This window comes from Amphibalanus amphitrite, unplaced genomic scaffold (assembly GCF_019059575.1).
Source record: "Amphibalanus amphitrite isolate SeventyFive unplaced genomic scaffold, NRLGWU_Aamphi_draft 000035F_arrow, whole genome shotgun sequence".
Classification (NCBI taxonomy): domain Eukaryota; kingdom Metazoa; phylum Arthropoda; class Thecostraca; order Balanomorpha; family Balanidae; genus Amphibalanus; species Amphibalanus amphitrite.
Window position 1 is genome coordinate 7300 of NW_024881531.1, and position 19819 is coordinate 27118.

The following is a 19819-nucleotide window of genomic DNA, read 5'->3' on the forward strand; positions in this document are numbered from 1 at the left end:
CCAACCTACAAGTGCTGATAGATTGAGTTATGAATGAATGAGGAATTCCCCCTTTACCCAGGCATCAGCCAATGTTGCTGAAATTGTATAAATTATATCACATAAAATGAAAAACATCAAGACGCTTTCTTAACCTTATTTACATGGCAAAACGGCCGGGCGTCACCCAACGAGGCAGAAGGCATGAGCATGAGGAGCTTTTGAAAATTAGACAGCCTCAAAGGGAAAAGTGTCCCTGCTATATCCAAATTTTGTATAATGGACCCAAACATGACTAGAATTTCAATGTGTATTGTGTAGACTAATTGCTTATCTTACAAGTTACGACAGAGTTTCTTTGTTGTGTAACTTTGTACGAGCTGAAGCCTGAAAGTTGAAACTGATTTTTTTAGATATCAATATCAATAACATGTCAATTATGTGTATCGTGTAAACAACAAATCGTGAGTAAAAGTTGATGGACCATCGGCTTACCTTTCTGCTCGGTAAAAATGAAAAACTTAAAAAAAAATCAGCCTGTAATCCCCATTAAACGCTTCGTCTAAGTGGTTTGTTTACATCGTAACGCACAACAAACCACAACAAACGTCGGAATGCGTCGATCAGATTTGTCGACACTGCGCCAAAAAAATATTGTTCTAATCACTGTAAGCGGCTATCACAAGCAGATAGCGGGAAAGTTTTGAAAGCTTTCATTCGAGTATTCGGCATTCTTAGGACGCAAAATTTGTATATTTACATTTAAGAAACTAAAAGTGTTCCAAATTGCAGTGTTTCTATAAGATATTTATCCATTTTTTTCAGCGATAGCGTGCATCATCGCTTATTTTTGAACAGGTGGAGTAACGTAACTGTTTTCTTCTTAGAAAGCGTAGCCCCATGATTCTTGAGTACGCCCTCAGATACAAACTTGAGCGCAGACGGTAGGTAGGTATGGACATAGGTAGGTAGGGAAGGGATTTGAGTTGGTGGGCGGTGTATTTGTTGATTTGAATAATGGCAACAGCAACTAGTTGGCAGTGACAACTGCGTTGTTTTCAGAGAAGCAAGGCCCTAAAAACAGAGAGATCACTGCCACCTTTGGCATGAGCCATTACCCCCCATACTACCGGCAGTCAGAGTTGGAGTCTGTTGTTGAAATATCAATATGAGTCATTTATTTATGCTCTTATTGCCATCTTGATTGATTCTTGATAACATTTTCATTTGGCTAACATTGTTTCCTTACTTCCAGAAGCACATTTGGGCAGCCTGTATCAATTATCAAGGAAATACTGCTTGAATTGATCAGACAGCAAACTTGAGCTACTGTGACCTACGTACCTCATTGCATCAAACTACATTTATCAGCGGTTAGGTAGGTAAGTCAGCTCAACTTAAAGAGGTTGCACCTATATGGCCTATTATGGATTTATCACACACAAGCTTCTTGGTTGCATGTGCTTTGGTTTTAGTCATGCAATGAATTACAAGCAATTAAGTCATAGTTTTGGACTTTGGAGTTTTGTGTCTGCTTCAGTTGATCTCTGCTCACCATCCTGATTTACCTATCCAAGACTACCTGTACAACATAGGAGTCAGGAGTGAGTATGCATCCAAACTGCAATCATCTGGTAGTATAAGAAGCAAGCTGAAGCATGCCTTAGGAAAGCTAGTCCCAGTCCCATATCACTGATCCAAAATTGGTTTTGAAGGTTTAGTTGGTAATTCAATTAGATATGTCACACCTAATATTTTAGTCAATTCAGCTGCTCAGATATGCTTGAATCATGTTATTACAGATCGTTACAGATTCATTTCTCCTCATAAGCTGTAATTGATTTGTCCTGCATTTTCAGGGAAACATATTATTCAACACCTTCCTTCACAATGAACTGATTCCATGCACTATTTGCCTCCATGAAGTTGTCCCATGCCCTAACACATTTGATCTTTTGTCTTAGAGCATGTTGAAGTTTGCATTGCACAACTGGCTTGTGTGAATGCTTTTTTGCATGCAATATTCAGTCAAGGAGCAATGATTGTTAGAGCTGTATTTGTGTTGTTGCAGTGCTTGCTTTTGCTTCATAGCAGTTCACATATTATTCAGGAAGTCAAGGATTGACTGGCTGCTTCACCATGGCTCCTCAGGCTGAACCACAAAAAGGTATGTTTTGGTGTTTTGTCTTAGTTTTTTGTTATCCATTGTGTGCTTCTGTTGTGCCTCGACTTGATTACTGATTGATCGATATCATATAGTGCTGGAAATGTCCCTTTCAGGCATTAATTTGCACTCAACTAGAGTTTTTGTTTTTGCTAATAGTTTGTTGCATTTCCAGTTCACCATCTAGTGATATGCAATGCATTATTACTGAGAATGGAACTCAGAATGAGTAATTTTGATAATGCTCTTTGAGTTATGGCAGCTCTGGTAATTTTATGCCCTAAAAGCCCTAAAATCCTACTGGCTTTACCAGCCCTCCCTGCCGTTCACCTCGTACGTCCGCTATGAGCTGTCTCTCTGACTGTGTGCTCTCCCTGTGGCCAGCTGAGAATTTGATGAACATGAAGGCGCTGATTCTGGTGGGCGGGTTCGGCACGCGTCTCCGCCCGCTGACGCTGTCGCGGCCCAAGCCGCTGGTCGAGTTCGCCAACAAGCCGCTCGTCCTGCACATGATCGGTGAGAAATGGGCCGCGTCCGGCGCTCAGTCGGTTTGTTGGCGCCGGGGGGGGGGGGGGGGGGACGGACAGAGTACTCAGTCCTGAGTCCGTCATTGATGCAGTCTTTGGGACATTTTTTACTTTCACTCGCACATGACTTATTGCTTCGATTTTTGTGCGTTTGTCACATTTCCCGATGGACTTATGAACGTATTTAAATGTAGACCCGTGTTATGAGTATTATCGAAGAAAAGTATTTATGTAACTATTCTATTTTATCAGCCATTTCTGAGTACGATAGTGGGCATTTTTGTCGGCACTGGCGGTGCCCTGACGAAAACCTTCCGTAACTGCGTATGACCACAGGCACACGCCCGTTCTAAGAGACGCTGCGTATACCCTCACGCCCGTCCTCGGGAGGCGCTGGTGGACGCGGTGTTCTTCCTCACTCGTCTGTACGTTGTCGACATGCGGTATGACCTCACACTTGTACCTATTTTATCCTCAGAGGCGCTGGTGGACGCGGGCGTGTCGCACGTGGTGCTGGCCGTCTCGTACCGGGCAGAGCAGATGGAGCAGGAGCTCCGGCAGGAGGCCGAAAAGGTGGGTATCGGAGACGCGTCGGGGCGGACTGCGCCATACAACGTCGGAGGTACGGAAAAATCCACTTAGACCTTACTTCGTCAGCGGAGTTGAGCTGTTGCAGTTCGGTGCGGCATGGCACTATCATGATTCATGGCCAGTGATTTCTAAATTGGAATGCATACAGTTGGGTGTCGAATCGAGGGTCCCGTTGTAAATGGCGCGGTGGACGCAATACCTATTCCTCGTCTTCGGCCATTTGAGCGTTCCAAGAGAAACCCCAGAATGTAGGATTCATAATCACTAGGTAGTGGTTTTATCAGCCTGGGTTCGGATTATGTATAAAGCAGCTGACACGTCATGAATTTCAGCTTCGGCCAGTTAGTTGTCGGTTATTGTGGTGTCATGGGGTGTGCGTCGCAGATCACATCGCGTTTTGTTCCGCTCACTCAGCACAGCTGTGTTTGTGTTACTCGGCAGCCCTGGAGCGTCGGCTCTGAACTGTGCCCTGCGCCCGGATCATCAGTGTATATCCTGCTCTGTCCAAAATAGGATGTCCTTCTTGTGTACCCCGGTGGTGGCTGTCGCGCCATGAGCTGTGACGCCGGGCTGATTTCATGGTCTCACGTCGGCAACGCGAACTCCAGCTGAATGACGCCATTCGCTCGGGGACTCGGAACCAGTACCGATAACAGGCGCAGCACCGATAACGCAGGGTGCGCCGTTACGAAACCACGGTGCAGCTACTGATTACCCGGGCGTGCTTGAGTCAGTTGGAATTCTCTCGAATGTCGCCTGATACTATTATTATGTCGTACGGTAAAAATTGGAGCTGCGCAGACGCAGGATTCATGCTTTTAATTTGCTGAAATTTAGTTGTGTACTTCAATGGAATCCGCCTCCAGAAAGCTTGGACCTTTTTCAAAACTTTACTTTGATTACCCGTACTTATTATCTTGAAGTTGTCTAGATTGACAACTTCCTTCGCTGATAGCTTGATGTCTGGGCGAAATCGCAGCATTTGATCACGTCTTAAATGTCCCCGTTATCCCCGAGGAGGCCTTATTTTGGCGGCGCGTTTCATGACTCATTTACGGTCCCCTCATTGACCTCGAGCCGCCAGTGGGCTCCTTGAGATTGTGCAGGACAACTGCGTCATAGTGCTAACTGCCGGAACTCCGTTATATTTAGAGCATATGGTGAAACGTTATGGGCTTGTTAGTTGTTAGCTGATAGATCATCGACGTATTGTTATTTGGTAAGCATATTTGAAAAATGCGTGACGTAAGAAAGCGTCACCAAGGTTGATCGTCTCATGCTTACCAGAATAACGTCACATCATTCCACCTTTCGTAGTCCTTATAATCCCCGGAATGTCACAAATGGCACACTAAACACCCAGCGTGTAAAAAAGCACAGGAGGCATTTTGCGAGTGTCCACGCTTTCATGACGAAATGCTTGTGTTTTGTCATGTCAGTACCCGAACATATCGTGTAATCCGAGACATTCCAAAGCTAGGCAAACAAAAATTAGCAAAACTTGTTGTCAGCACACGAATCGACGTATGTATATTGCCCTTGTCCCTCCGTGGTGCTCATAGGAACCATTTCTGAGCCGACAAGGCCGAACACCTGTTCACTTCCCACAAGTGTGCGACATCTGAAAAAAAAACAGGCATGTCAGTCTCATGTTTATTCGTAATAAAGTAATTGTTGTCCATTGCTGTCATATTTGTCTTGTGAGGCATGAAAAAACAAAATGTTTGAAAATTTGTCGCCTTTTAAACACAGAGTATGCAGCATAGTGCATACAGCGCATACTGCATAGTGCATATGCTTGCGATGAACCTTTATTGTCTCCAACACCATAAATCTAACCCGGTATCACCCACCCCCTCTGTTCACAGCTGGGTGTCCAGATCACGTTCTCGCTGGAGACAGAGCCGCTGGGCACGGCCGGCCCGCTGGCCCTGGCCAGGGACATCCTGGCTTCCAACGACGAGCCGTTCTTCGTGCTCAACTCGGACATCATCTGCAACTTTCCGTTCAGGGATATGGTCAGCTTCCACCGCAACCACGGCAAGGAGGGCACCATTGTGGTGAGTGTGGCGCTGGTGAAGAGCGCTGGTGCAGCGTCGGTGTAGGCCACTGATGGAGGATCATGCTGTTGCGTCATTTATTGATTAAAGTCTTTGAAGTGTCGTTGTATAAGGTTTGTCTTCGATTTGAAAACCGAATGCCACGCATGTTTGGTTACATTTGATTACGGTTATGGCCTAGTTGCTGTTTTCTGTTTTGCTTAGACCGCGAGTAGATATAGACGCATCGAGAAATCTAAACGTATTGCAAATTTGTCCTTGCATGCCACTCAACCCAACCCAACCTTTGCGTTTGCTGACCCGTGCCCTCACTCTGCCACCACAGGTGACCAAGGTCGAGGAGCCCTCTAAATACGGTGTTGTCTGCTACGACGAGAGAGGCCGCATTGAGCGGTTCGTCGAGAAGCCGCAGGAGTTTGTTTCCAACAAAATTAACGCCGGACTGTACATCTTCAACACATCGATCCTGGACAGAATTCAGGTGAGTTGTGACAGGCAGGGAAAGCAGAAGCTGTTCGTCAATGACGACATAATGCACCGATCAGTAGCCGATCAGTCTCTTATACGCCAGCGTTGTTTATTTACGGGTGCTTCTCGTGAAAACAATGCTTCGTCGCCATGTGATATTAATAGAAGATATGACTTATTTGTATATCTTCCTCTGCAGCTGCTTGCAAGCTATCTGCCTTTAGCTCCCACCCATGACCCACCACTCTGTGTCTATGTTAACCTAACCTGTACCGTTTCCCGCCTCGCGTCCAGCTGCGTCCGACCAGCATCGAGAAGGAGATCTTCCCCGTGATGGCCGAGGACGGTAATCTGTTCAGCTTCGAGCTGCAGGGCTTCTGGATGGACGTCGGACAGCCCAAGGACTTCCTCACCGGCATGTGCATGTACCTGACGTCGCTCAAGACCAAGGATCCGTCGCTGCTGTACAAGGGGGACGGCGTGGCCAGCGGGGTGATGGTGGTGAGTGCCGAGCGGGGGACCGAGCGGTTCAGGGTGTGGATGAGAAAAGAGGATTTGGGCTGGGCTGTGTATGGAGCAGTATTGTATTTTTATTAACCTCCCCCTGGCAACTAGCAGGGTTTATACTGTATATCGAGTGTACCACGAAGTTACACGTGCCACGATCGTCGCAGTTAACGTCTTTCCACAGTTAATATAGAAAAAAACGTAATCTAACTTGATCTAACCTTACATACAACCTACAACCTACAATTTCTGCTGTGGCATATATGATTTGTGGAGTATATGAATGCTCCCCCCCCCTGACCGTTCTGACCTCTGGTCCTCGCTCCAGGACCCTACGGCGCGGATAGGCAAGAACTGCAAGATCGGCCCGAACGTCACCATCGGGCCGGACGTCATTATCGAGGACGGTGTGCGCATCAAGCGCGCCACCGTGATGCGAGGAGCCCACATCAAATCGCACTCGTGGATCGAGAACTCGATCGTCGGCTGGCGCTGCGTCGTAGGACGATGGGTGAGAGTTGGCGAGATGGTGGGAATTGTAGGCGTGGTGGGAGACCGCGATATAGCAAAGGGGCGTTTAACATCTGCAGTTTCGGAAGCGTCCATCCAAAATTCCAACAACGCGGCATGTCATTGACCTCTATCAGCACCAAAATAGGCCACTACAAAGCCCTCAGCGAGCTCAATGCAAGATAACTTTACTAATAATTTAGACCTACAAGAAAGGAAAAAAGGACCTGTCGCATGAATCTTCAATCCAGAATGTTATAGCTATTCGACTGCAAACGACTTACAAACCTTGATATGTTGCAACTGGAGACTGTTGAACTATTTGTCCCAGTTGTACCTTACCAACCGTTCCCGTACGCCCCTCCCCGATCTCGTCCCCGGTTTCTGACCCCTCCCAAGGCTATAGAACTCCAGGTAAGGACACCAGCCGTTTGACCTTGAACGCCGCCGGCCGGCCGATGACGTCATTGGAGGCAAGCCGGCTCGGCGGACACATCGGGCGAATGCATAAAGGAGGGGCGTTGGAACGTTGCGGGAGCCGGAGAGATCTTCTAATGTGGTTGCATACCACCATTGTTATGCTGATTGATCTACAGACTGCAGTCTTATAAACCTCGATGCATCCTAGGCCTGGATGGTGCGTACATTCGTAGAACGATCACTCCGTCCGACGTCCATGGTCGAAGCTGTATGTATCTAAAGACACTAAGACGAGTGCAATAACGGCGACCCGATCCCGTCTCTGGCGAATCCAGAGGGGTCGTAACTCGTAAGGACCCAGGCCGAATCTGACCGTCTATTTTTAGGGAAACGGGGTGGGTGAATCGACAACCGATGGTTTAAGAGATGATTCGAGAAAGGATCCCATCGTCGATTGTTGTTTGACAGACAACGCATGTTGTACTGAGCGTTTAACCATCAGAGGTAATGCCTGATTACGTAGGCAAGCATAATTGGTCTGTCATATTGCTTAGGAATATAAAACCGTAATGGAAATCATTGAGGATATGATCTCTACATTACGGGAATTCACTAATTATTACGGCTCATAGGGGCACCGCCGGAGCTGCTGTTTTACCATCGGTCCCAGGCAACTCCAGGGAGCTGCAGTACCCGGCGGCCAAAGCGGCCACCTCGTCGACTCGCAGGTCCTGTGGGATTCCGTGATGCTTCAGTGCTTCACCCACAGAAGCACGGGTCACAGCAGTAGGATGTGGGGTCAGGAGTCTGTCCGCCTTTTCATTGTAGGTACGTAGGTACGTACAACGTATGCGGCGCCTGGTCCCGCCGAAGCTCGGTATCGACCGTGACTTCATTCAGACTTATTCACAACTGGCGGATAAGGAAGCGGTCTTGGACACTGCGGGGGCTAACCTCAAAAAGTTTTTTTTTTCCGAATTAATTTAAAAAAAGAAGCTCGGATTTCGATTTCTTGCGCACTGCTGTGCAGTGTGATTAACCAACATTTCCTCAGAATAGTTGTGAAGTTTTCTTTTATTCTCGAAAAGCGATTTCGGGCGCTGCCCCGATTGTGGGGGAAGACATTTGCCCCAAATGCCTTCCCCTGGATCCGCCAGTGGGTTGCCCGACCCCGAGCTTGACTAAAAACGTCTTCAAACACCACCAGAAACCGATGGTAAGGTGAATTTAAATCCAATAACTGATCTCTGTCTGCCCGCCTAAATATACTACACATGGTACGGCACCCGGCCCTGTCGGAGCTATGATCCGATCGTGACATTTTCGGCTTTCCCCATCCCAAGCTCGATTAGAAACGTTCTCCCTCCCCACCCGATTGCTGATGTCAATTCAAATTCAATACCTTATCTCTGTCCGCCCGCCCATAACCCATTCATTGCACACCGTTCAGCGCCCGGCCCCGCCAGAAGTATCCTAGCGCGCTGAGCAGTTGCCTCCAGCCGCGTCATCGCGAGGCCCCGCGCGGCCCATAACTGAATACATTGCGCGAATAGCCGTGTCGCCCCCCTGACCCCTCCTCTCCCGCAGGTTCGCATGGAGAACGTCACCGTACTCGGCGAGGACGTCATCGTCCAGGACGAGATCTACGTCAACGGCGGCATCGTGCTGCCGCACAAGTCGATAGCCGCCTCCGTCTCCGAGCCCCGCATCATCATGTAGTAGCGTGGTGGGAGAGGTCTGACGTCACTGGAGGACAGGTTTTGACGTCATTGGAGGACGGCTGCTAATGATCAGCTGTGTTTGACGTGATTCCGTGGCGGCGCCATTGGGTTTTACTTGCTCCAGGGCTGGCGTCTGGTGTGACGCCGTCGGTGGGGGTGGGTCGGGTCTGCCGCTGTAACTGGCGATCTGTCGTTGCGATGACGTCTCTGCGGCTGGTCCGATTCGGCGCCTCCCCGGCGGCCCAGGGGAGGTATATAATGTCCGCTGTCGCTGGGTCGGGGGGTGGTGTGGGGGCCAGTGGGGGACACTGGACCGTGCCTTTCCGGAGGTTGTGTACAAATTCAGGCGGTGCGGTGTACTGCCGTTTGTGGCGTCTGTGGCGCGCCTGGTCCACGTGTGACGTATGTGACGCACAGCGTTTCTGCGCCGTTTGGGTTCGGGTATCGGGCTGACGGGACCTCTCCTCTGAATTTTGTCGAAGTCACGATCGGTCCTCACACGTCGCGGTTTGCGGTGCGGGTGTAACGCGCACAGCACGACCGTTCCTGGGTACTCTGGTGTCTACCGGCGAACTTGACGGTTAAATCATGCGGAACTATTTAAATTTGGTGTGCGGCTTGAATGACGTGGACATTTCCTCACGGCATCAGCTCTTGACCCTCCCATGATGGGATGATTTGTAACCGGAGAATGACTGAGCTACCGAGATTGTGCATGGTTACACATTTTCCATCTGTCCTTTTGATTTTCAATGGTATTCGTTATCATGAGTGGGGTATGATTGATATATAAAGCATAATACTTTGTTCAGTTTTCCGAACTGTTGCTTGATGTTTATTTTACACGGCGTTGTATTTTGTATAGTATATTTTATTTTGTCAAGTTTCATTGCTGTGTGATGAATTATGCATGGATGCAAATTAATGGCCAAGTAGATTGTTGTAGATTTGATAAATTTTCCATCGCATTGTCTGATATGCCATTGGTGTACTGGCACAATGTATATGATGTGGTGATTATTTGATCGTCGTGCGATTGAATATACCGCGTGATGGGTTACCAACAGCGGCGTGTGTTTACTCTGACTTGTCCGAGTACCGAGTGGCTAGTGTTAAAGGGGTGAGGTGGACCTGAGAAGGCAACGGTGTGCTCAATCCGACACTGGCCCATTTTAGTCCGTCAATCGGCGCAGAGTGTGCAAACGATGCTTGGACCACTTGAACTGCATTTGGCAACAAATAACGCATTGCAGTCGGTCTTATTAGGCATTAGCTCTTATCACTCTAAAATCGCCAACCTTACACTTAGGCAAGCCACTATGTCATTAAAAACGACCTTGCCTGAACTCCCGACACATCGTCTCACCTCTCATTGCACACCTCACATACATCATGAGCCGTGAATCGCTCATCTCAGGTCACCGCCCTCCCCTCCGGTCCGGCCCCCGGCCCCCACGAGCTCCCCAGCCGCCATCCGGCGCTGTCGCTCCAGCTCGATGTACTCCGGCAGATCGTCCATCGGTCGGTACACCAAGTGAACGCACTGAGCGCCGACGAACATTGTCAGCATGGCTGCGGAGACGAACCGCAGGTAGGGGCCCCAGGGGACGCCGGCCGGCATCGTGACGCGATGGGCGAGACTAGACTCGGCCGGAGTCTGACTTAGCTAGACTTTCAAAAAGGCGAGCCGCAATTGTTTCTTCTGGACGCGGGACAGGTCAGACTCAGACTAGACACGGTTCAAGTTGAGCTCGACTCAACTGTCTCGCTGTATCGCGGTCTGCTGTGCCTGGCTGACGGTTGGAGCACTGATGTGGCTAGATATGGCGAGTTTTAGCCGATTCAGCTCACCCGCCTCAGTCCCCGGTTCGGTCGAGCGTCCTCTGCGCCTCGCGTCGTTTGTACGTTTTGTCTGCGGAGCGGCAGAGTCCAGGCTTCAGTCGGTGGGTGAGCCACGGGTACGGTAGGGTTGGCGGCAATACACTGACTTGCACTCTAAGTTGAAATTAGTTGGTTAATGAGCGCATTTGCATTAAAAAAAACTCAGACCAAAAGATCAGTTGCAAAAAGTAAATATATTTGAGCATCGTGATGATTCTTGATAATGGATGACGGGTGATATGAAAATAGTATTATTTATCACTAAGTAATTTAAGGAAATGCAATGACACTTGACAGCCACATATTTACAGTGCTTGCTGACGCGTGCATATATGAGAACATTCAACACAGCCAATGTTTTAGGAAGGCAGCTACTTAGAAGCACCGTGAAGACGCAACACTTCCCATACAGCCGTAACTCCGCCATAGACGATAAAAACCACCCAACTCCCCCAGTTCAGTAGAACACCGCCATGATAGACTCAATTAGAGTCAGTCACTGGCGTCACTTGCCGTCAGAAAGAACAATTCTGACTGACTGGCTCTCCTGCTATTAGTACATATGGTCTTCTCCCACTCTCGAGACGGAGTCTTATGCGCCAGCATTGATTCAACGAAGGGTGTCTATGGGCTGTGGTTTTCACTAACTCGGTTGATGGCATTGCTCTCTTGAACTGCCGCATGCCCTACACAGGGTGCTGATGTCGCGGCTTCAACCCGTATCGACTCCACTAACAAGCAGCTGCGCGGCGGCGGCTCGCGCGAGCCCGCAGTGACCTTCGCCGTGTGTCACAGTCCGGCCCGCCAGGCGGGCACTGCTCTGCGTGGGAGAGCCGCCAGGCCAACGGTGACCGGGCCGGCCGCGGCCGTCTCCCCGTTCGGCTGCCACCGGCGCCGGCGCAGGCTGGAGCTGGTGTCTGCCAGCAGTCGGGCAGGACACCGCGGCCGGGTGGTCGCCGGCGCGCTGCGGGGCCGCGCCACCGCCGCCGCCGCCGCCGAGCGCTGCTGGCGGGCGGCGCTGCGGCGCTCCGTCAGTAGCGCGTCACGCTGACGGAAGACGGGCAGGGCGTTGGCGGCCAGCTGGGCGCGCAGCTGCCGCTGCCGCTGCTGCTCCATCTGCTGCTGGCGCGCGTGCAGCTGCTGCTGCTGCGCGCGGCGGCGGCGCAGCTCGGCGGCCGCCGCCCGCTGCGCCGCCAGCTCGCGCTCCTTTCTCTGAGACACCACCAGCGGCAGCGGAGGGGGCGGGGGAGCCACCGGCGCCGGAGGCCGGGTATGTCTCGCTGGCCGGGAGCGGGGCCGGGGCCGGCGGCGGGGTCGTTTGACGGAGCCGCCGCCGGGGGCTCCGTCTCCGTCTGTGGGCCCTGCTGACACGGCAGCCGCCGTCTGCGCGGTCCTGGACGCCCTCCACTCGGCAATGGCCTGCCGGCGCCGCTCGGCCAGCTCTTGGAGACGCTCGTACCACTGCACGTGCTGCACCACCTCCGACATACACTTGTTGGTCATCTTGTGAGCAATGGCACGACACTGTCGAGCGACCGAGCGGTGTCGCGTGCGCAGCTTCAGGAACAGTGCGTGGTCGTCTGCGTCCCACCCGCCGGTCGGACCACCGTGCTGTGCCAGGTACGCATCATACGCGGCCACCGCCTCGTTCTGAGCGGTCAGCGCCGGCGGCGGCGGGCTGGGCGCGTGTACGGCAGGTGCGCTGGCCGGCCGCCGCTGACTCTCCAGTTTCCAGCGGCGCATGCGCTCGCAGAGTCCGTCCAGCACTCCTTCCAGCGCCGTCTGCTCCTGGTCGAGCTCTTTGCGCCGCTGGGCGCAGCGTTCGGACACGCTGACCGCCTGCTGTCGGACGCTCTCGGCCAGCCGCTCAATGACGGGTAGGTCGGAGCGCTGCAGCGGCGGCTGGCACAGCTCGCGCAGTCGGATCACCCGCTGGCGCACACGGTTCACCTGTCCGACCAGCTGGCGGCAGCCGTCGCCGGCCGGCGGCTGAGACGCAGAGGCAGGGCGCAACTGCTGACGGAGCTCCTGCTGAGCGTCCTCGGACAGCCAGCGCTGCCAGGCCAGCTCCGCCGCTCTCAGCTGGTTCCGCAGCCGAGTCGAATTCTCCACAAACGACTCCACAGTTAACGGCGCCATCGGGATTCTACGGCGACGCAATTCAATCAGTTACATATCCCCGTTCTGTGTAAGGACTTTCTAATCGCCAGTCCCGAGACACACTGTTTAAGACACCATCACGGCAAACCTTGCCATAACTTACAAAAGTTGATCTCTCCGGCGACTCCGGCGTGCCAGTTGATCATGGAAAACTCGAGAGCCGCTCCCAGAACGAAGAAAAATGGAAGAAACCGGTAGATGCCGAACGTCCGCTTCCCTGGCCACGCTTCCAGAAAGCGGCGGAAGGCTTTGCTTTGAAACATAGGCCTGCGTAATCTGTAACAAGGAGATCCTTTGTTACCATGGTAGACAATATAGGCGTGAGTCCCAGTATCCACTTCCATTTACCTCTGTAATGAATATTGAGCAGCTTTAGTTAAGTATCTGTAATTTCAAAACTTAAAACCTTTTCATAATTTAACTTTATGGCTGCAGCCTATATTTATATTCAGTTTATACACACTTTGCCTATGAATATGTCCATGAAGTTTATCAGTCTAATTTTGCTTGAAAATATTTCAGCTAGCTCACACTTCTTGAATGAAAATCTTTTTAAAAAATCCGAAAAGGAGGAATGCATGTCAACAAATGCTCACATTGCAAAGGTCATTGAACCCACCACACAGTAGCAGGATTTAATTGATTAACAATTGGCTGGATTAACAATTGATGCACCTCAAGGTGAATGATTTCATTGCTGAATAAATAAGGACACATGACCACAAAAATTTCAATATTTTGGCTGGAAATACAGGTATGAGGTAATAATACACAAAATGAGCAAACCAGATAGATGAATCTGTAGAAAACACAAAACATGAGCAATAGGTATGTTTACAGGTACCTACTATTTGGCCATAATCCAACAAAGGTATTTTTTACTACAACCTTTGGTCTCTGGCAAATTATTAAACCCAGCTATTCTGATCAATGGTAGACACTGAAATTCATAATTACTTAGTTAAATTGTTATTTGTTACACAAGCTCTACACTAATGACGAAATTGTACAACAATCGGTTTAAAGTCAGCACACTCTATATATAAGAACTCATAATTGAGAGAGCACGCTCTAAAGTCTGATTCTGAGGTCTCGCACAAAAATATGCCCATAGCAAAAGCATGGAGGACACAAAAACCAAGCTACTTGGCTATACTCAGGGTAAAGATGGGTAGGTACTTAAAAATACTACCCAAGGTAGGTAAAATGAAAATACTGGCCCTGACATGATTTATGATGTTCTCCGAGCTATCATACATGCATATAGTTAGGGCTGTATGATGTAACATGGAATAGGTACCTAGATACATTTCCACGGAACAAGTTTATCTGATTTAGCAAAACAATTATCTTGAGCATATCATTTAGACGTCCTTTAAAACTGTAAATGTGGGAGTAAGTGGTAGCTAAGGCCATAAATATGCTATTTTTGCCTAAGAGGAATAGTAGGTATCCAATGAAAATACAGGTGAAATTTTAAATTGGTTTAAGCATGTCAATTGTCATGCAACCATAGTGATTAAAACACCAAAATCAACAATATGTACATACAAAACTGATAAGGATGGCTTTTATATCTTTTATTTTCTGAGAAATAATGGAATAATCTAAAAAGAAATTTAAAAGTTTGACTTTTTCAGTAAAACCTCACCAAAAATCAGCAAAACCACTGTCAGGATACCTACCATATCAATATTAGGTAGGTACCTACTCAATTGCTGTGCTAGGTACTGACAAATCTTTGAAAAAAGCACTTACCTCGTTTGCTGGTACTCCAAAAAGGGTTTAGTTTAGCCGTATACCCGTAATATTGATATAAAAAGTTCAGCCCACAACAGCGACCATTGCTTTGACCATTGATTATATAAAAAGACGTCCGGTAATAAATTACTAAAGGTTAGAAATGCGTTCAATAATTGATAAAGGCAGCTGTCATTTGACTAGGCCCAATAGGCCGTAAGATTTTGGAATGAGCAGCTGCTTTCGCTAGCACAATCGGTAGCTCTGAACATTCTGCTGTATTAGGCCTGTCACAGCTGCGTCATTTTCAGGAAAAAGTATGATAGATGGCGCTTTTATAGGTGGCGCCCGAGGCGCCGTTTGAGACCTTTTTGTGATAACTCTAGTAAGCCAGGTAGCTAAATGGCAAGATTACTTTACTAATAGCTAAATGTAGTGTTTTTATTTACTTAACTTGGGTTTTGTTTGATAACATCTGAATGATTGCGCTCCAGCCTCAGGTGCTGACCCTGACGACCAACAAAGATTTCCCAAATTTCCTAGTCCGTAATGCGTTCCGTTTTTCACTCTGAGCTCTCGCATTCTCCACAGCGGTCTCATAAGCATACACCGTCATCTGACCGTGCCCGCCGCTGCCGGTGAAAGCGTCCCGGCTCGCCACCGTTCCGCCCCGCCTCGACCACCGATGTCCAGCTGACCGTCATGCTAACCGGTGAGAGCGTCCCACTGCCGACCGCTGCGGCTGCACTCACGGTACGTCAGTGCATCCGGCGCGTGCAACGAAACAGGACGGTGAGCCGTCCGCCAGACTGGAAGGTACAGCCGTGAGCCGATCGACACCTGACGGGAACGACTAACGGCGGGCTGGCTCGTCGTGACCCGGGGCGTACCGGTCGCCGGACTCGGGTAAACTGCGGGGTTCTGCCGCCGTGAGGACCGAGGGGCGATGAGCCGGCGGTGGACGGCAGCACTGGCCGGGTGGCCGACCCTGGCCCTGACTTTGTGGGTGACGGTGGTCAGCGGTCAGGTCAAACTGTCGGGAAGGTGTCCCTACATCCCGGCACTACGACCGTTCGACACATACCGGGTAAGAGACGATCCGCCGCCAGCCACTGAGGCAGCGTAGCGTGAGTTTCCATCGTTATTAGGGACCTGTAATTGTAAATGACTTGTCAGACATACCTACTCACTAAACTATTGACTTGCACTAGTTAAGCCTATGCCTTCAGTAGCACCTCGTCACGATAAACACACTGTCAATGGTGTATTAAGCGATATACGAGTAAAGTGGGTGCGTCTCGTGACGTTATAGTGGGACTGTGGGCAAACGGTAAACGTTCAGCTACCACAGCTGATATCGTCACCTGTAAGACGAAATACATATATGCACACACAAAGGCCAAACATGCCCTGAGACTTGCGATTTCAGCAGTCGTTAGGCCGCTCAAGTTGGACCGCTCGCTCGCATGTATGTTACCTCCCCTCAGGAATAATTTCCCGTTCACCCCACAGTTTCTGGGCAAGTGGTTCGAGGCGGAGCGGTTTTTCGTCAGCTACGAGTCGCTGGCGGGTCGGTGCTGGGGGGAGCGATACGTCCTTTTGGGTGGCCGAGTCAGCACCCTACTGGAGTGGCGACTGGCGCTGTGAGTACAGTCAATGCGTGACTCTATAGTCTGTTCCATATCAAGCTTGCGGTCGGAGTTTCTTCGGCAGATCGCTCCTCCGCTCAAGACTTTGCGTCTTAAAATGTAAGAACTGTATATACAGAAATAACGCATTGCTTTCAGCAGGGCACTTCGGCTGCAAGCTTGAAACGGAACAGAGTATAGTTACTATACTAGTTAGTTGGGTAGGCGATAGACATTTTCATTTATTCGCTTGTCCGTGTCGTAACTTGTAACTCGTAGCCGTACTTGCATGTGGTGATGGTATTCAGAACATAGGCATATTAACTGTTTCACAATACATCGCTTCCGCTTGCATCGGAACCCGAAGTGCGCACACCAATGCTCGTACATTGCTCAGAACTGAGGTGGTTGATTTTATCCGTCAGGCTGGGCACCCCTGTGTCGATTCGACAGCTGCTGGGTAACCCGGATCCCCGCGATAAGGCGCGGTTCTCCTACGTCGTCGCACGGCCAAACGTGCCCTGTGAGTAGACGGCGCCGGTATCAGCACAATCATTTTCCATTTATTCATTTATCCATTCATTCATTTATTCATTCATTCATTCGTTCATTTATTCTAATTCATTCGGTAGCGTCATCACTCTGTCGAGCTCGTTGTCCGAGCTAATGCTTTTAACGACTACGAGTCATCGGGCAATTAATTGACCGTCTTATTTTACCTCGTCTGCTGGTTATTTTAGGGATGCGTTTTTTGACGAACTGTTACGTCTGTTTCAGTTCTGCGAGGCGAGTACAAAATATTAGCCACTGATTACAAGAATTATGCGATCGCCTGGCAATGCGAGAATAAAAAACTCAGCAACAGCCACACAGGTGAGCCAGCCGCCTCCCCTCAATGTGATATAAACACTCTGAAAAACTTTTCATCACCGCCTTGCGCTACCGTAACTCTCCTTCTCTCAATCTCTGACACCGGATGGAGAGGTGACGTTGACCCTATATGTCCCAACACTCGACAGTAACCGGAGCGGAGTCGGCCGGACAGCCGCCGGAGGCCCCGTTCGTGACAAACCGCTGAGGGCACTCGCTGAGGGTCCGTTCGGCACCGCTGCACCTGATGCTGAGTACCCGCGCCGGGCCCGTGCGCCCGTCCCCGTACCGGCCGTCAGTGACGGCTGAGCCGATCGGAAAGCCCAGCTCCCGGCAGGCGACGGCGGCGTCCGCGTCTGTCCACGGAGAGGCGTCACAGAGCTGCCACCAGCGACCGGCGTCCGTCACGACGAGCCGGCCGGCGCGGCAGTCGGCGGGGCTGGCCGAGTGGCCGGCCAGCCGCACCCGGCGCCCACCGGCCGCCGTCAGCTCACAGAAGGGCTCAGCGCAGCGACCCAACAGACAGGAGAGCACCGGCCGGCTGGGGTGGCACTCCGAGTCCGCGGAGCAGGAGGTGCCAGCAGCCACCAGCGGACGGCAGTCGTCACCGCCGAACCCGGCGCCGCACGCGCACACACCCCCGGCACACAGCGCGTGGTGGTGCGCGCAGTCGGCGTCCCGCTCACACGGCTCAGAGATCTGCGACTGGCGGCGGCACTGTCCGGCGTCCTCCGAGGTCCCCTCACTGCAGACGCACACTCCCTCACTGCAGAACGAGAGAGCCACATCAGTGGCGCAGTCGGCGTCTTGTCGACACGGACTGCCGAGCTGACGGGGCTCCGCGCGCTCTGCCGAGCAGGAGGCGGAGAGGTTCCCCACCTGTTTAGCCACCCCGTCGAGCCTCTCCACCAGGTCTCGGTGCTGCTCCGTCAGACGCTCCAGCAGGTCGCCCTGCCGCGGCGGTCCGACGGCAGAGTCCGAGTCGGAGTCCGGTGAGGGTACCGCAGAGTCCAGGCGAGCCGCGATTGAGTCCAGCTGGACGGAGAGCTCCTGCTGCCGGTTGGAGACCCTCGTCACGCTGCTGGAGAGCTGCGACAGCACCCGTAACACGTCGTCCAACCGAGAGTCCACGGTGACGAACGATTCGTTCTGACAGGTGCAGCACGCTTCGTAAATCATCGTGTCGATGTACTTCGAGCCGGAGGTAGTGTTCAGGAAGGCGAAGATGATGACCACAGTCGCCAACATGACGCGGGAGCAATAGGTCAGCCGTTGCTACTGCAAGATGCTCTTTGCAATGTCCAGCTAGTTGGGTTGAATGACTGATCACCAATGGGCGACCCACTGCACCGGTCTGGTCGATGATATTCTTCGAATCGCCGAGGAAGTTCCAATAACACTTGTGACGAGGCGAACACACTATCTAACTCGCGACTCTGCTGGCCTAACGCCGGTCAGGGGCGACACGGGGCCGAGGGAGCTGACACCGAGCCCGTCTATGATGCGGGCCGAAGCTGATCTGCTGGCCGGAACTGGTGGCCCGGCGCCCACCAATCGCAGGGTCACAGAACCGCACTTCCCGTCTGAGAGCGGTCGGCACGCGCCAGCTGCGGCTGATAGGGACCACGGTGCGTGCGTAGGCCCGGGGCCGGCCGAAAACAAGCGCTGCCATATAGACGATAAACACGTAATCTTGGATACACATAGCTCGGATGCTGCTGGGCGCAGAGTGCTGAGCCCAGTCGGATGCTTTAGCTATGGTAAAACGATCAGAGATTTTACGGAACAACTTCATGCAGGCACAACCAATTTTTCTGTACTGAGCTTCCGCTTTCAGCTTTTCTCTGTTACACAGAAGACGTAGTGGAAGTCAACGTATCATCGACATCGACAAGACGTACATCGACGCCGTTTTGAATGATGAAATAACATGTATAAATTAGTCTATGCCTACTAAGTCCAAAGTCAGATGTTCACACACCTCTCCTACGCTGTGTAACGCCCGCTACACCTCCCCTCCACAGAGATCGGGTGGCTGCTGACCCGCTCCCGCCACCCGAGCTACGAGGTGATCCACGCGGCCAAAGCGGCGGCGCTGGCGGCGGGGCTGGACGTGAGGCACTTTCAGAAACAAGACCGGCGAGGGTGTCATCCGCTGTGACCATACGCTCAACATCCCACCGGGACCAGCTAATGATACTCACGAATGAATAATAATAATAATAATATATGTAATGCATGTTTAAACACTTTTTGGTCGTTCGCTTGTGTGCGTAGGTATGTGGTGACAAAGCAGGATGAAGCGAGAGGTATGGGTTGCGATCGGGAAAATGTAATTTAACGGAAAATCATTGCGCTTCGTTCCATAGTCTCGGTCTTCGAGTTCCCCAACAGACGGCACGCTTCAGAACCGGCTTACTTGAGACACTGATAAACCAATGACCGAGTAATTATCCCAGTCAGACCCTACGTCATAAACTGAGTCCATTACGGCACTTCCCAAACAGTTGTATTGGGACTGCCAGCTTTATGGAGATGGTAGCCAGAAGGCGTCCCCCTCCCCTTCCAAACGGCTGTGTCCACTGCCAGCTTT

At 51.0% G+C, this 19819-nt stretch overlaps 2 protein-coding genes and 1 long non-coding RNA gene across 24 annotated transcripts; 2 read left to right on the forward strand and 1 right to left on the reverse strand.

Moving 5' to 3' along the window:
* The first annotated feature begins 864 nt into the window (after window positions 1-864).
* LOC122370617 (mannose-1-phosphate guanyltransferase beta-like) lies at window positions 865-10011 on the forward strand. Of its 21 annotated transcripts, none has more exons than XM_043346386.1 (10): window positions 865-943; window positions 1235-1361; window positions 2051-2146; window positions 2528-2659; window positions 3149-3243; window positions 5130-5321; window positions 5647-5802; window positions 6084-6290; window positions 6625-6807; window positions 8814-10011. In XM_043346386.1, exons 3-10 carry the CDS (start codon window positions 2119-2121, stop codon window positions 8943-8945), a joined length of 1125 nt encoding a protein of 374 aa, XP_043202321.1. In that variant the 5' UTR covers window positions 865-943; window positions 1235-1361; window positions 2051-2118; the 3' UTR covers window positions 8946-10011. The 21 variants fall into 21 exon arrangements, with proteins under 21 accessions (XP_043202321.1, XP_043202360.1, XP_043202286.1 ...); XM_043346425.1 differs by having other exon boundaries at window positions 2090-2146; XM_043346351.1 differs by having other exon boundaries at window positions 1235-1357.
* A 142-nt stretch (window positions 10012-10153) lies between these two features.
* LOC122370705 lies at window positions 10154-14991 on the reverse strand. The gene is made up of 3 exons (XR_006254595.1): window positions 14747-14991; window positions 13092-13264; window positions 10154-10859 (listed from the first exon to the last, which is right to left on the reverse strand). It is a non-coding gene; the product is annotated as an uncharacterized LOC122370705 (long non-coding RNA).
* Window positions 13611-19474, forward strand: LOC122370692 (apolipoprotein D-like). 2 transcript variants are annotated; one of them, XM_043346537.1, is made up of 6 exons: window positions 13611-13742; window positions 15320-15815; window positions 16241-16371; window positions 16782-16879; window positions 17134-17229; window positions 19251-19474. In XM_043346537.1, exons 2-6 carry the CDS (start codon window positions 15675-15677, stop codon window positions 19385-19387), a joined length of 603 nt encoding a protein of 200 aa, XP_043202472.1. In that variant the 5' UTR covers window positions 13611-13742; window positions 15320-15674; the 3' UTR covers window positions 19388-19474. The 2 variants fall into 2 exon arrangements, with proteins under 2 accessions (XP_043202472.1, XP_043202463.1); XM_043346528.1 differs by lacking the exon at window positions 13611-13742 and adding an exon at window positions 14817-14884.
* Window positions 19475-19819: the final 345 nt, after the last annotated feature.